At 31.0% G+C, this 14,855-nt stretch overlaps 2 protein-coding genes across 14 annotated transcripts in view; both read left to right on the forward strand.

Annotated features, from left to right (window-relative positions):
- The window catches only part of Tlk (Tousled-like kinase), a 69,392-nt gene extending 61,344 nt beyond the window's left edge, over positions 1–8,048 (forward strand). For 8 of the 13 annotated variants that reach the window (XM_076305667.1, XM_076305668.1, XM_076305666.1 and 5 more), the window contains 13 exons: positions 1,639–1,729; positions 1,843–2,105; positions 2,239–2,472; positions 3,720–3,812; positions 4,038–4,499; positions 4,613–4,816; positions 4,900–4,991; positions 5,184–5,331; positions 5,436–5,547; positions 5,674–5,812; positions 5,938–6,049; positions 6,146–6,253; positions 6,346–8,048. In XM_076305667.1, coding sequence (XP_076161782.1) covers positions 1,639–1,729; positions 1,843–2,105; positions 2,239–2,472; positions 3,720–3,812; positions 4,038–4,499; positions 4,613–4,816; positions 4,900–4,991; positions 5,184–5,331; positions 5,436–5,547; positions 5,674–5,812; positions 5,938–6,049; positions 6,146–6,253; positions 6,346–6,561 — 2,274 coding nt within the window. In that variant the 3' untranslated portion in view covers positions 6,562–8,048. Of the gene's footprint in view, positions 1–149; positions 630–942; positions 1,095–1,123; positions 1,557–1,638; positions 1,730–1,842; positions 2,106–2,238; positions 2,473–3,719; positions 3,813–4,037; positions 4,500–4,612; positions 4,817–4,899; positions 4,992–5,183; positions 5,332–5,435; positions 5,548–5,673; positions 5,813–5,937; positions 6,050–6,145; positions 6,254–6,345 lie in introns of those variants that run through there. The other 5 variants (XM_076305678.1, XM_076305670.1, XM_076305671.1 and 2 more) reach the window with 5 other exon arrangements.
- A 3,798-nt stretch (positions 8,049–11,846) lies between these two features.
- On the forward strand, positions 11,847–13,990 carry LOC143155304 (uncharacterized). Its single transcript, XM_076327887.1, has 5 exons — positions 11,847–12,094; positions 12,319–12,829; positions 12,885–13,181; positions 13,548–13,684; positions 13,763–13,990. The coding sequence occupies exons 1-5, from the start codon at positions 12,061–12,063 to the stop codon at positions 13,921–13,923; spliced, it is 1,140 nt and encodes a 379-aa protein (XP_076184002.1). The 5' UTR covers positions 11,847–12,060; the 3' UTR covers positions 13,924–13,990.
- Positions 13,991–14,855: the final 865 nt, after the last annotated feature.

The following is a 14,855-nucleotide window of genomic DNA, read 5'->3' on the forward strand; positions in this document are numbered from 1 at the left end:
CTTTTTTCTTTTTCTACATTCGTTTTCCTACGATGCAAGATTCGGTATTTCATTTAATGCCGAAAATAGAAATAGGACTTCCTGCGATAGAAATGCTTTAACGATACACATATTGATTACTGACACAGTTTTACTTTCAATTGTTGCACATTAATTAAAATTTAGTATATTATAATTAGAAAAATAACGTATCTAAACAAACGTGAATTTGGCGAGAATGTATGAATTATAACATGATTGAAGTTTTAAAAACAGAGAACAGAAGTTGCATCGAAAAGACAAGGAGTCGAGGTGTGCAACTTTTTAAACGATTCATCCATATTTGCAGTGCTTTGCGGTAGTGATGTTTTAATCGCAAGCAGCGTGTGCACGTCAGTGACAGAGCGTGGAATTCGAACGTGTGCGTTCCGCCTGGCAAACGCGCAAACGCGTGACCGCGTCCATGAGGACTTACCATTAATCCGGGTTCTTAACCGCGCGCAGAGTAAACGTGGCTGACACGCCGCCGATAATAATAATAAGAGTGCGTAATTTATCGGGGTATCGACGTCACAAACCTGGTGACGTAGTGTGTCATCGCGGTTATCGTTGCTGTTAATCGAAACCAGCTTGCCTAGTGGCTGTATTTGGTGCGTATGTAGAAAAGTATGTACGATAGGAAAGCCAGTTAACTAGCCGGCCTGACCAGAGTTCAGAAGTGAAGCAGTGAGTAAAACTGCCCCCTTGCGGTATGCGTCCGTGGTTCCCGATCCAACCACTCCTCTGCCATCGAGTTCTTACCTCCTACCCCCCTTCTCTATCTCTCATTCTCTCTGCTTCTCTACTTCCACCCCCCTCTCCGTTTTCCGTCGCCTTCCTTCTTCCCTCTTCTCTAGCCCCGTAAACTCCCTGCCCTTCGCCGCCCCCCTCTGCTAGGGTCCTCCATTTTGTCGTGATTCCTCTAGCTCTAAACATATATCGCACATTTTGTTCATACGGTGCTATTGACATTTACGTACAAATTGTGCGCGAAACCGTGTCTATGGTTGACATACTGTCTATTAATCCAAGTAGCAAATACGACTATGGGGCTCCGCCATAGGCTATCCTGGAAGGTGTCACTTCTCTCTCTCTCTATCTCTCTCTCTCTCCCCTCTCTTATTCTCTCTTATTCTCTCTTGTACTGTCTTCCACTCTCACTCTTTCTTTTTTCATTTCTTATTAAACCTATTTCTTTCTCACTTACGCTTTATTCGTCTTCTCTTCTCTGTTTTCCTTGTTAGTCTTTCTCTATCCTTTTAAGTTTCTTCCTGCAGTAAATCGTATCTTTTAATAACATGCGATCTTCGTTGGCCAATATCTTATACGCCGGTACGATTTTCGAAGTGTAACCTCTTCTACAAGTATCGAATCTTGATTCGCGATACGATACTTTTCTCCATGTTGTTTCTCTAAACAAGCGTATACTAAGTTTTTCAATATCGGTAATTGTACAAAATAAGTGTACATAACATGATCTTTGCCCTTCATTGCGGTGTTTTGAGCAGTATTTGCCTAATTCCGTTAGTACTGTAATGGTTTGTTCGTATTTTGTTGCAATATTTCTTCATGAAGAAATATGTTAAACATTATTTTTTTATCGGTGTTTCTTAATTTCAGATGTCTGCTGGGTCACAAATTCAGATGGCACCCCAATCAACTGTAAACTCTGGTCAGTCGGTTCATAGTCAAGATTCGAACATGAGCACTGGTAAGTTAGTATATATTCCTTGTATTTAGAAACAATAAGAATTGTTTAAATAAATATTTTGTGAATCTCCAATATATTATTTTACAACTACAATAACTTTAATACAACTATAGGCTCATCACATAGTGATAAGGAGGTAGACCCGAATACTCCGGAAAAGGTACCAAGAACTCCTTCGGAAAGAAAAAGAAAGCGAAAAGCTGATGATGGAGGTGGAGGAGTTACAGGAGGACCTGTAGGAAGTAAGGGTTCTAGATCCGTTGCTGCCCTTGAGAATAAAAAGATCAATGAATATTTTCCAAAGCATCATTTGGGCAATAGTCCCATTCGGCACGGTGGTGCTAAAAGCCCCTCTCCTCAACAGGGTTATCCCATGGTAAATATGACATACACACACACTTATGTGTCTCAAATATATTTTCATAAAATAATTATGATGTGACTGTTATACCTTTAGAACATTTGTCTTTATATTGTTTCTGATATTTCCTCTAATTATTTTTCAACAGTATCCACCATCGCCTCAACAACTCCTTTCACCGCAAGTAACAACACCCAATTCTTCAGTGGCAGAATTTTCTTCACTGATGCAGCCGCCAAGACCTCATCCTCAACCTCCACCTCCTCCTCCACCAGCCTCGACACAACCTGCAGGCTCGATGGTCAGCAAGCAGGTGCAGGTAAGGCCTACCAACCTCAGTAGGACAAGCCAGGTCAGGCAAGCGAAGACTAACACCCCAAATGTAAGCAAAATTTGGTAATTCCTGCAAGCATTTTATAAGAAACGGCCTACAAAAATTCAGTTTACAAATTGAATCTTCTATTTCCCCATTTATAAAGTTGATTATTTCAAATTACATATAAATATTACTATTAAAGGGTATCATAAAAGTTGCATTAAATAATCTGAATTGAAAGTTCAATTTTTTCAAATTTAATTATTATTAAACAATGGAGTTACAAATATTACTATAAAAGTGTACCATAAGGGTTGCATTAAATAATCTAAATTGGAAGTTCAATTTTTTCAAATTTAGTTATTGTTAAATAATGGAATTTCGATGCAATCAATATTAATAACATGTATGTAGAAAAAATTGTGTGTTTAAAGGATACAGATGTTTAAAAGCATAAATATTAATTCTTTGCAATATCTTGTCACTGGAAATATGAAATACATTGTGAAATTACATACTTTGTGAATATTATATACTTATTTTATTTTATTTTTTTTATTATTAATATACTTACTGCAGTTTTATGTAAAAGATAGATCATAAATCAGCTTTATTCGTTTTTGAAAATTAATCTTATAATGGGCATTTCTTGTCAGATGTTTGCAGTAAATTCAGCTAACTTCTAACAGGGCTGTAGCACTGTATCCATTTGTTGTCATAGGAGTGCAGGCTACCTTGTAATATCACTCCTTAGTCCAAAATTCTTGTTTTACTTTTAAGTCATTAAACTTATTTAATTTTAAGTTCATTTTAATTGTTAAAATAAAAACAGGTGTGCATGTTTGTTGTTCTTATACTTGATTACAATTCTATTTTGTTACAAAAACAAGTAAATTACAAGTTTACTTAATGTATGAAATATTACCTATTCTGGGAAAAAGAAAAACGTAAAATACACAGTGTTCTACCGTTTTTTATATTTACATGTATTCCTTAAACTATGCATACATTTTTGGTGTTTTCCTTGCTGCCTGTGTGATAGTTCCGTTCTATCAATACGTTTGGGTTTTATCCTGTAATTTTACTTTTAATAACCAAAGAGTCAGCCTGTTAGAATCGAATAACATGTAGTATTGACTTTATTAGAAACATATATTAATGTTAGAACCTTGATCAATTTTCTATATGAAAGTATCAAAGTATTTATCTGGGTGCAGCAAGGTATCTGGCATTTATTAACTATGCTGACAAATGTATCAGATGTTACAGTAGCTTGTTTATATTTATCATAAAATATATTAATTGCATTCCAGACAGAACTTACTTGCCAGAGGATACAGGAATTTGAAACTCAAGCCACTTCAGATTTAGAATTACGTAACAATAAAATTGATGAATTGAATAGAGTAAGTATAATGTGTACAATTCATACTTTCTACAAACATTCAATTTTCTGTCAGCAACAAATAGAGAAAAAGAAAAAAGTTTAGAAAGCTTAAAACTATTATTAAATATTTTTTTATTAGGATTTAATGCTATTAAATATTTATGGATAATGTTAATGGTGTAAAATTCGTTTCGTTTTAAATTTAAGTATGTTCAATAATTGATTATTTGTACATTGTTTTCAGACAACAGATGAACTTAGGAATCAAATGACTAATCAACAGAAACTGATTGAGCAGCACAAATCCCATATAAATAAATGTATAGACGTTGTAAAGAAATTACTGAAAGAAAAATCAAACATAGAAAAAAAGGAGGCTAGGCAAAAGTGTATGCAAAATAGACTGAGATTGGGTCAATTTGTGACTCAGAGGGTAGGTGCAACATTTCAAGAAAACTGGACAGATGGTTACGCGTTTCAAGAATTAGCACGACGACAAGAAGAAATTGCGACTGAACGGGAAGAAATTGATAAGCAGAAAAAACTATTACTAAAAAAGAGGCCATCAAATAGTGAAACTGGTAGAAAACGTAGTCAGCCACAACCTTCTTTGCATAATGGCACAGAAGCTACGTTCTTGAAACCAGATGCAGTACCTGGATCTTATACATGGCAAGAGTATTATGAAGCTGACGAAATACTCAAGGTAGTAAATTTTATATTCTTTCACCTCCTTATAAATTTATTATTGGCTGCTCTAACATTCTTGTATATCGTGAATATCATTTTGATGTACATTCGTGTATGTTCAATCTCTAGTTAAGACAAAGTGCGTTGAAGAAAGAAGATGCAGATCTGCAGCTAGAAATGGAAAAACTCGAAAGAGAACGAAATTTACACATCAGAGAGTTGAAACGTATTCATAACGAGGACCAATCAAGATTCAACTCTCATCCTGTATTGAATGAACGTTACCTTCTACTAATGTTATTAGGGAAAGGTGGCTTCAGTGAAGTGCACAAGGTTCGGCAGTTTATTCTTTTAAAATAATGTTTTATAATAGTAAATAATTATTGAATTACTATCTAAATAATTCATGTTTGTAGGCATTTGACTTAAAAGAGCAACGATATGTCGCTTGTAAAGTTCATCAATTGAATAAAGACTGGAAAGAGGATAAGAAAGCTAATTATATTAAGTAAGTATTTTGAACGTAAAATTTTCTGCGCAAACTATTTAAATTAAATTGATAAAAACTGTAAGTGTAATGTTATAACAGAATTATATTTAAAACACTATTTGTACACACTACATTTACATAGTGTTAGATCCAGTTGTTTTGATACAATAGTATACTTCTGTTAGATTATCTTGAACATTTTTTACACAGACATGCGTTACGAGAATATAATATACATAAAGCTCTTGATCATCCTCGTGTTGTGAAATTGTATGATGTATTTGAAATTGATGCCAATTCCTTTTGTACTGTCTTGGAATATTGTGATGGACATGATTTAGATTTTTATCTCAAGCAGGTGTGTATACTAACATACCTTTAATATAACGACATTCGTATCTTTCATACAACATCGGTTTATTATACTGCAGAAATATTTTATAAAATGTTTCCCATTTTTAGCATAAAACTATACCTGAAAGAGAAGCAAGATCTATTGTTATGCAAGTTGTGTCTGCATTAAAGTACCTCAATGAAATAAAACCCCCAGTCATACATTATGATTTAAAACCAGGTAAATTTCTTTTATATATAAGTTCTGTTTGTATTTTCATTTTGTAAAATTAAAATCTAATATTTTCAATTGTTTTCAAACGTTCAATTGTATACAAATTATGCTAACAGCATTATAATTTCACAGGTAATATATTATTAACTGAAGGTAATGTTTGCGGAGAAATAAAAATTACCGACTTCGGATTAAGTAAAGTAATGGATGAAGAAAACTACAATCCAGACCATGGAATGGATTTAACGTCTCAAGGAGCTGGTACCTATTGGTATGTATATTTGTTTCATATTAATAACATAATTTAATGCTCCATAGGTTCTTATATCTGTCTAGATTTGAATTAATTAATAATATTTATAAGAAGAAGGTATATATATTTTACATAACTTTTAGGTATCTTCCGCCAGAGTGTTTTGTCATTGGCAAAAATCCTCCCAAAATATCATCAAAAGTTGATGTATGGAGTGTGGGTGTTATATTTTATCAATGTCTATATGGTAAAAAGGTATGGCTTATTATTGGAGTTTTATTTAAGTATTTTTTTAATTATATACAATATCAACTCTACAAATTTTAAACTACAAGAATTAAATGCTTTTAGCCTTTTGGACATAATCAATCTCAAGCTACAATTTTAGAGGAAAATACAATTCTGAAAGCTACTGAAGTTCAATTTGCAAATAAACCGACTGTTAGCAACGAAGCAAAGGTATTTATTTCAATTCAGACTCACTTAAATCGTTTAGTTAACTTGGAATATTAAAACAAAACTATTGATATATTATATTTTTATTTTTGCAGAGTTTCATAAGAAGTTGCCTAGCATATAGGAAAGAAGAACGTATAGATGTATTGACATTAGCTAGACACGAATATCTTCAACCTCCAGTGCCAAAGCATGGCCGTCAAGCGAATAATCAACAGCAGCAGCAACAACAACAGATTCAGCAACAGCAGCAACAAACCTCGTTTAGTATTGGCATGTTTAGTGGTATGAACGCGTCAAGCAGTTCGTAGTGGAAAGAAACTAAAGACAAAATCTTTGATATGCTAATACATGCCAAATCTTGAACACTGAATTGCACACCATCTCATCTTAGGAAAATAGCGATTGCTATAACGAACTGTAAATAGTAAAAACCCGGATAGTATCACCATCACCAATACCACGATAACCACTACCACTCCACTACCACTATCACTACCACCTCCACCATCTCTACAACTATACTTACAGGCCGACTATATAAAACATTGCGAGAGATGCGAGACTGGTCGCCGCAAGTCCAGGAGCTTGCGTCTTTCTACAAGACAAGCTACATTATTCAGCATGACAAAAATGTTGTGTTCGTAAATATTCAATTGTATTATCGTTCCTTGTATCAAACAGTGAGCTGACTTGATAATAGTGTTTAAAGAGAAACAGAAAAACATGTGATAAGTCATTGTGAATTAAAGTGAAGTTCAAATTAAGAAGAAAAGGAAACAAAGGAGTGCGGCAATGGAAATCATTGGAAGTGAATTACTCGGTGAATAAAGAGCAACGGAAGCTAAAATATCCGAGGCAAAGCACGTCAAAGCAGTTAGAGGGACTTTGCTTTCGCGGAGACGTTCCTCTCTTCTGAAGTTATGTATGTATGAATGAATGTGACGAAAGATTGTTAAAACTAGCGTGCGTGTATATATTTATACTATATATATATATATACTAATAAATCCGATATAATATATATATATGGTGTAAAGAACAGGACAGCATTGACAGTGGGAAGATAACTGTGGTGGATCCTCGCATGACCTCCGTGCAGCCAAGTATTCCATGAATATTTGACTGCACATCATGTTACTTTATTCAAATATTAACATTATTACTGATATCATGACTAATAACGATTAACATACACGAGGAGATTTGGTTGGTTGTTCCTATTCTGAAACGAGTGGGCTTTATCTATACTGGATTGATTGATCTAAGGTTTGAATATAAAAAACTTAAATGAATCACGATGCTCCCAAATGAAAGAGAAACGTATAGAATCGTAGTCCACCGCTTATTATACGCCCCATGCACATGTACATTTTTAATCCGGAATTTCATAATCGAGTGGCTCCTTTTTTTTCTTTTTCGAGAGTGGACTTCGGCGCGTTAACTATGATCTTACATTTCGTGATATATATCTATTTGTATAATCAGGCGTTAAAAATTTTTAAGGTAAAAATCATAATACTGTACCGACCTGATTATTATTTCTTTATTCATAATTTGTTTTATATATGTACGTTACATATAGATAATTATGAAATAGAAGACTAAGTTATTTTATCAAGTGCCCTTGCTTTGTATTATAGTCGCATCTGTCGACATACTGCAGCTTTTGGGAGTAACAGAGAGTTGTTAAAATGTTGTAAGTTGTTGGTACAATGTGGGCACGGTATTGACGATTCAGTACCAACGTGATTGGCAAAGTATGGTCAGAGGAGAATACATTACAAGTCTGAACAGAGTCTACTACTAGATCCATCGCTTCTATTTTAAAAGCCAACCGTTCCTGTTTCCCTCTCCTATTTCTCTTACGATTTTTTTAATTTATCGACGTCTCAAAAAAAAAAGAAACGTATACTTTTCAATCCCTTTGCGAGGAAGTACTTTTTGTAAACTAAATTGGAAGAGGCTGAGTGAATTCATTAGCCAGAGGTTTAGTGAATTCATTTAATTTTTTTTTTCCAAAAACATGTATGCACAATTGTTGAAAATGAAGAATTCAAGTTTTGAATGTATGTACGTCCACCTTTTTTGTATACTTTGCAATTCAATTACAGTCTTTGCACTTTACTTTAAAATAACAAACAATGTAGTTACGATTAATTTTATAATATTAATGTATATTTTTCTTTAAGTAAAAATAACAATTGTGCATACTACTGTTGGGCACAAAAAGTAAGTATACTTTGGCCAGTAGAATTTACGAAAAAACACTTCTTTTAAATGAAAAAAGTATCGTTTTTTCACGACGACAGTAAGAAGTTAGGAAATTAAATCATTCAGTAAGGAAAGGAAATATAAGAGAATGAAAAAAACCATTTAACGAGCATTTACTACATAAAATCGCATCTGAGATTATTTGTAATGATAAAAAAACGAATCTACACCAAGCAGCGTTTGTATGTTTTGTGATACAAACAATATTGCATTTGTATATAATGAAAATTCCTTGGAAACGTATCGTTAATAAAATCATCAAATGCATGTATTGAAAACAAATTTTTATCCAAAGAGTGAGATTTTTTCACAAAAAATTCATTGCACAAAGGTTCTGGTAATTGTCCGGTCAAATAAATTCCTCGAAAAGTATGGATTCTTAAATAGGCCAAAAGTATTACATAATGATATTTTCGACTCTATATGCTCTTATAATTATGCATACCAGAGTTTGGAATATTATTATGCATGTTAACAAAAAAAAGTCATTCTAAGAATTAGGGAGTTGCACTTTGAACAAACAGTAAATCTTTTTTATTGCCCCTGCGTGTCAGCATAGTCACGATCTTCCTCATAAACAACAGGAATTGCGTCGAGGATGGTGTATGAAACGTTATAGCAATAAATTTACGTATTTGTGTATAATTTAAAATTAGTAAACTTATTAATTAAATATAAATTACGTATAACGGTGTATATTTTCCCTACAATATTATATGTATATATGTATTTTCTTTTAAGAGGAACGGTTTCAAGGTAAAACCGTAGGTATAAAGTGTACAATTTATAAACGTCATCCTTATCGAACTACATTTGAATATTCTTATGGCCAAGAAAAGAAGTATTCTTTATATAAACAACGAAAAACTGTTTTCAATTTGTTGCTTAAAATCGAAGTTACAAGCTATAGAATAAACTTTATTAATGAAAAAGTTTCTCTAGTCTCCAGAAATGTTTCTTACGAATCAAATATGTGTTTTATTTGTCGTGGAAACGTAAGAAAACGATATATGTTTCATTTTCTTACCATGTATATATACATAGCAACATATGTTTGTTGTGCTTTTGCATGTAAACTTAACGCTCGTACACGAAAAAAATTCATATACATACACAAACATAGATCTATATAAAACCTAGACCTACATAACTGGTATACTTGGACGTGTATTTAATACATTTAATGTCATGTGAAACTTTAAGTTTTTGATAAAATCTTAGAAACAAGTCAAAAAATTACATTGTAATATTCGATGATAAGAAAATATCGACTGTGCTGAATTCTTTGCAGTATTATTTTCTTTTTCCTTTATTTTTCTTCAATATTGAATGAAAGAATTGTCCATGTTAATTGATACAATTACTTTCACACGTTGCGGTAAGTACATCGGATATTCAACATACATCATTTATCACGGTTACCGAAAAATATCCCAAACAAATATATGTAAGTAAACAACAATTATGTTTCATTACAAAATGTAAATTTGAGACATACAAAACTAAGTAAAACATATTTGACGAATTAAAATCATGATTGAATTTTTAAAGAATATATACAATGTTGTTTAATACCTTGTCGTCGGGAAATGATATGGATTGTATATTTAGTACGTTATCAGCGATTCAGACGTAAACGGCGGGAATGTAATAATACGAGAAAATTTTAAAATGGATTCTAATTATTTCAAAGACTTATAAATCTACCCTGTATATTATCCTCGTCCGATTTAACAATAATATTCTTAATTGATACGAAGAAACATACAAATTATGAAGATACTAAGAACTGGATTAAAGAAGATATGACAAATGCGGTTGCTACTTATACCACTATATCGGGAGACATATCTTATAGTACATTATTAGTTTCAAAACAATTAATAGTGTGAAAACGTTATATCCACTCAATATTCAAGTAAAATTAAAATTTTTTTATTAAATAAACTTTTTATACTTTTCTAATAACAAGTTTCTATAAGCAGATGTATCCACATAAATACATTGATAAAGTTAGATGTATCCTCGATAATTGGAATTACTGTAAAACTATTCTAACTTGCACCAAGAAAGTATTAATATCGAATAACGCTTAAGTCGTGGAAAATGCACGAACTTCGTTGCAATCAAATCCGTAGAATTACAAAGTTAAATATAAGTTAAGGGTCCCTTAAACAGATTCAAATATAAAAGAATTTACATAAGTTATCACTTATGTGTATAATATTGTTCACTCCTTCTGAAAACATGAACTTTTGCGACAATTTTTTAATGGAATCTTTGTCACCAATTTTTCAATTTATTCGTCGCAACTTTTTGTGTTTGATCTACTCTGCGTCAGATAGACCAATGGAAAAGATCAATGCAATTCTAATTACGTGACGATCAATATTGGTTTACATCCACTTAATTTTTACCTTTAACGGATAATAGTTGCATTATGACTATGCTTTGCATCAAAGGTTTACGTTTTTTCCAATTTGGATCGAAAAATTAACAGCCCTATACGAACCACTCTCACTATCTGTCAGTAGTGGTGGAATTAATTACTACAATTAAGTATTGTTAATATTTAAACAGCAAATCGCAAAGTACTTAATAGGAATAATCGAAATTTTAGATACACTAGCTCACACTGATTTGTGTTTTGCGAGGGGGGAATATCACCAAGGTCCCGACTACCCTTATTTTCTCCTTCGCGGTACGCTTCTTAGTGTTACGTTGCTAAAATACTAGGCGGCGTTACTATACGCTGTTGTGGCGGACAGTATACTTTTGTTTTTGTTATTTGCAAGGAAAATAAAGGAAATGTGTCGAGTCTGTTAGCGGGCTCATTAGTAAGGCCCTTTCAGCAGCCGTGCCTTAAACGCGGTATTAAATAATATTTTGACTCTCATATACAGGGTGTGCTAAAATTATTACGAAATAATAATTATAAAACTGCTCTGTCAATATTACTGCTATAAGAAAAGTTTAAAATAAATTATCAATTTAAGGATTCAACTGTTATTTAATAAATATATTGCATTTTAGGAATCAGTTAGATATAATTGATATTTTGTATATTTTAGTTAATAAACGACATTTTTATAAATATATTACACATTTGTATTTATTGTTTTAATGTGCAAAAACCAGTGAATTGCATAAACATACATGTACATATATACAGCTCTACGAACATCACAACTCTCTATCATTTAATTCTGTACACACGCCACGAGCGGCGCTACATAAACATCATCGAAAACTGAAAGAGATATCTATCTACGATGGTTGTCTCTTATCTATGAATACTATAGTTTGTTGTATGAGTTTGATGTGTAAACAACATTGTTTGTTTGGTAACGATGATCGCAAGAAAATTGAAATTATACATTAAAAATTATTCAGTTTGGAATATTATTTTCATTTAATGTATCAATTTTGATTATTGTTGAAATGAAAATGTAAATTACGTTTTTGTTTTATAAATTAACAGCGACAGTAGTAGATAATTTTTAGACAACCATATTAAATCATTTTGTTTTGTAAATATGTCGACGTTAAAAGGTGTTTTTCCTGATCCAAGTAAGTTATAATTATGTAATTTGTAAGATACAGTGACATTAAAGTTATGATTTAATATATCTCAAAATTAACACGTTCACTGTTTGAATCTCAAGCAGTAGTTCTACATGTGAACAAATTTTTTTATAAGATTGAGGGTAAAGAAATTATTTGTGTTGTTAATTTATAGTAATTTGTCATATATATTTATTTAAATTTTTAAATAATTGTTACATTTTTATCAGAACCAGCAAAGCGAAAAGATTTTATACATGAAAATGTAAAAAATCTTCGTCGTATGGAACAATATTTTCATATGAATAAAGAAACAGATGAAACACAGAAGTTACGATTGCAAGAACAAAAGAATATTGGTAATAAATATCAAAACGTTTTACCAAAAATGAATTCAAATCTACAGATAAAGAAGTATAAAGGCAATGATATAAATTTAATTATAAATAACAAAACAGATCAGCAACAAAAGTCATGTAGAAAATCCAATTCATCAGTATTGAATAAAATTACTGTTAGTACAAAAAATATGCTACATTCAAATAACAATAATTCACTAGTTAAACAAAAAAGAAAAGAGTCTAAGAACTTGCATAAATCTGTAGACAGATTACATGACAAAGTTTTATCAGATTCTAATTTTTTGTGTGAATCAAAAATGCAAACTAAATTCAAAAATCAAGGTATCCAGACATTAGATACAAAAGAAATGAATAGTTTATATTCTGAAGGGACAATAAGGTACATGATATAATTGTAGTGTGTTATATTTCTTGTTAATAACATTTTATTATAGATATCCTTCAAAAAAATGTCTAAGCAATAACAATTCAAAAAACAAAACTGAAGCAAATCAGCAAAATGATAAAGCCCTAAGGGATACAACAAATACACCTTCAGACCAAGGAGATGTTGAACTTCTTAATAAAAATAAAAATAATTTAGGAAGTTCTGAATTACTTCCATCTAAAGCAGAAGTAGATGTTACAAAATTAAATAAAAAACGTAATTCTGTGGCTAGTAAACTAGCTGCTCGTTTAACTAATAGTAATAATAATCCTCCAACAAATTATCGGAAGGGTGTTGTTCCTAAGTATGATATTAAAAGAAATATTATTTGTACTTCATATTTATTAACATGATTTTCATTTTAAATTTCTTATTCTTTTTTAACCCTTCATAATTGAAGCATGCTGAGCCAATTATTACAAAAATTATCTTCATTGGTTAATCACAAAAATTTCAGATTAAAAGCTTCCTTGCTATTTTTCTTATCCTTAAATAAATAATTATATTACGTTTTTAATGTGTACAAAGTGCAGCCTGTAAACCTGTCAATAACAGTGTTTTGATAAATCAAGCTTGCCATTTAATCACTAAGAATTAATATTGTAAAAAATTCATAGTAATTCAGAAACTAGATTACTGTTTTAATATTAACATATTTTGGATTTATTAGGTATATAAAAAACAGAAAAGAAGCTCAAGAAAAAGAACTCAAAACTAAAGCAGAGACATTGGATCCTGATTGTCCTAATGGTCATGTTCATTTACCCGAACATGAACGTAAAGAAACATTGCACATATTGAAGAAAAGTATGCAATTAAAACATGATTTACATTAACAGTACTTTGTATAACATTATATATTATGATTTTATGTTAACATTATAGATTATCAAGATTATGTAAATGAATTAAATATGATGCCTATAAAAACAGATACGCTTAGAGCACAGCAACGGAAAACCGAAATAGAGAAACAACTAAATAAATTAGAAGAAGGTATAAAGGTTTTTTCCAAACCCAAGGTTTATGTAAAAATGAATGCATAAATTAATATTTTATTGTACAATAGTATTTATATGTGTTACAATAAAATCACAAACTATATTAAATGTATACACTCAATAAATTTATACACATACTTTAGATTTTAATAAATGTATACACTTTAGTAAAAGCATAATAATGAATAATTCTTCATAAGATCAAAGACATTTATAATGTGCTTTAATTTTGGAGAATGGTCTGTATGCTTTTAGTTTTCAAAACATATTGTATAAAAAATTGAAATTTTTGTATCATTTGGGCAATGTTTCAAAATTATTATGATTTTATTTCAAGGATTGCAAGGAAATATTAAAATGCAGATTGCTGGTCATAATCATACACATGCATTACAAATAGTAACAGAAAATAAATTAGTCAAGTAGTCAAGTCTAATAAGAAAAGCACAGCCAGTGTGTTCACCACCTCGTTACGACCTTTTCTCACAATTTTATAATTAATTTATGAATTGTAAACAATGTTTATTTTGTGAAAATATATGACTTTTCTACTGCCTTGCAAGGGATAAATTAACACAAGTAGAACTTTGGAGTATTTCCTGATTTTGTAAACGTATTGTTTACATTATACCAAAACCAAATTTGGTATAATTCTGCAATATTCAAAGGAAATTGGAAATAATATATAGATAGTTTATTGACATTTATATCGTTTAAATTATACAACAATAAAGTACCGAAAAATATGTTTAAAATTTTCATTAACAGATATTAAAATCGAAAAATAACTGTTATAGAACCGTAACCAAAATCGGTATATTTACTTACAGTTCACTACGTCTAACAGTTACATACTCTGAATATAGGTTCTTCGTAACTCTTTGACTAACTTGTATACGTTACACTTATCGAATTTATAACATATCTTAAAATTAAAATATCACAGTACTATTGACAAAGTATTGTCATTTTATAGC

The sequence above is a fragment of the Ptiloglossa arizonensis genome, chromosome 2 (genome assembly GCF_051014685.1).
Source record: "Ptiloglossa arizonensis isolate GNS036 chromosome 2, iyPtiAriz1_principal, whole genome shotgun sequence".
Classification (NCBI taxonomy): Eukaryota; Metazoa; Arthropoda; class Insecta; order Hymenoptera; family Colletidae; genus Ptiloglossa; species Ptiloglossa arizonensis.

Excerpts from the sequence above, each read along its gene's own strand:
- LOC143155304 (XM_076327887.1), top strand. The coding sequence starts at position 12,061 with ATGTCGACGTTAAAAGGTGTTTTTCCTGATCCAA. Across the intron at positions 12,095-12,318 it reads AGGTGTTTTTCCTGATCCAA|AACCAGCAAAGCGAAAAGAT; the intron begins GTAAGTTATAAT and ends CATTTTTATCAG. Across the intron at positions 12,830-12,884 it reads TATTCTGAAGGGACAATAAG|ATATCCTTCAAAAAAATGTC; the intron begins GTACATGATATA and ends ATTTTATTATAG.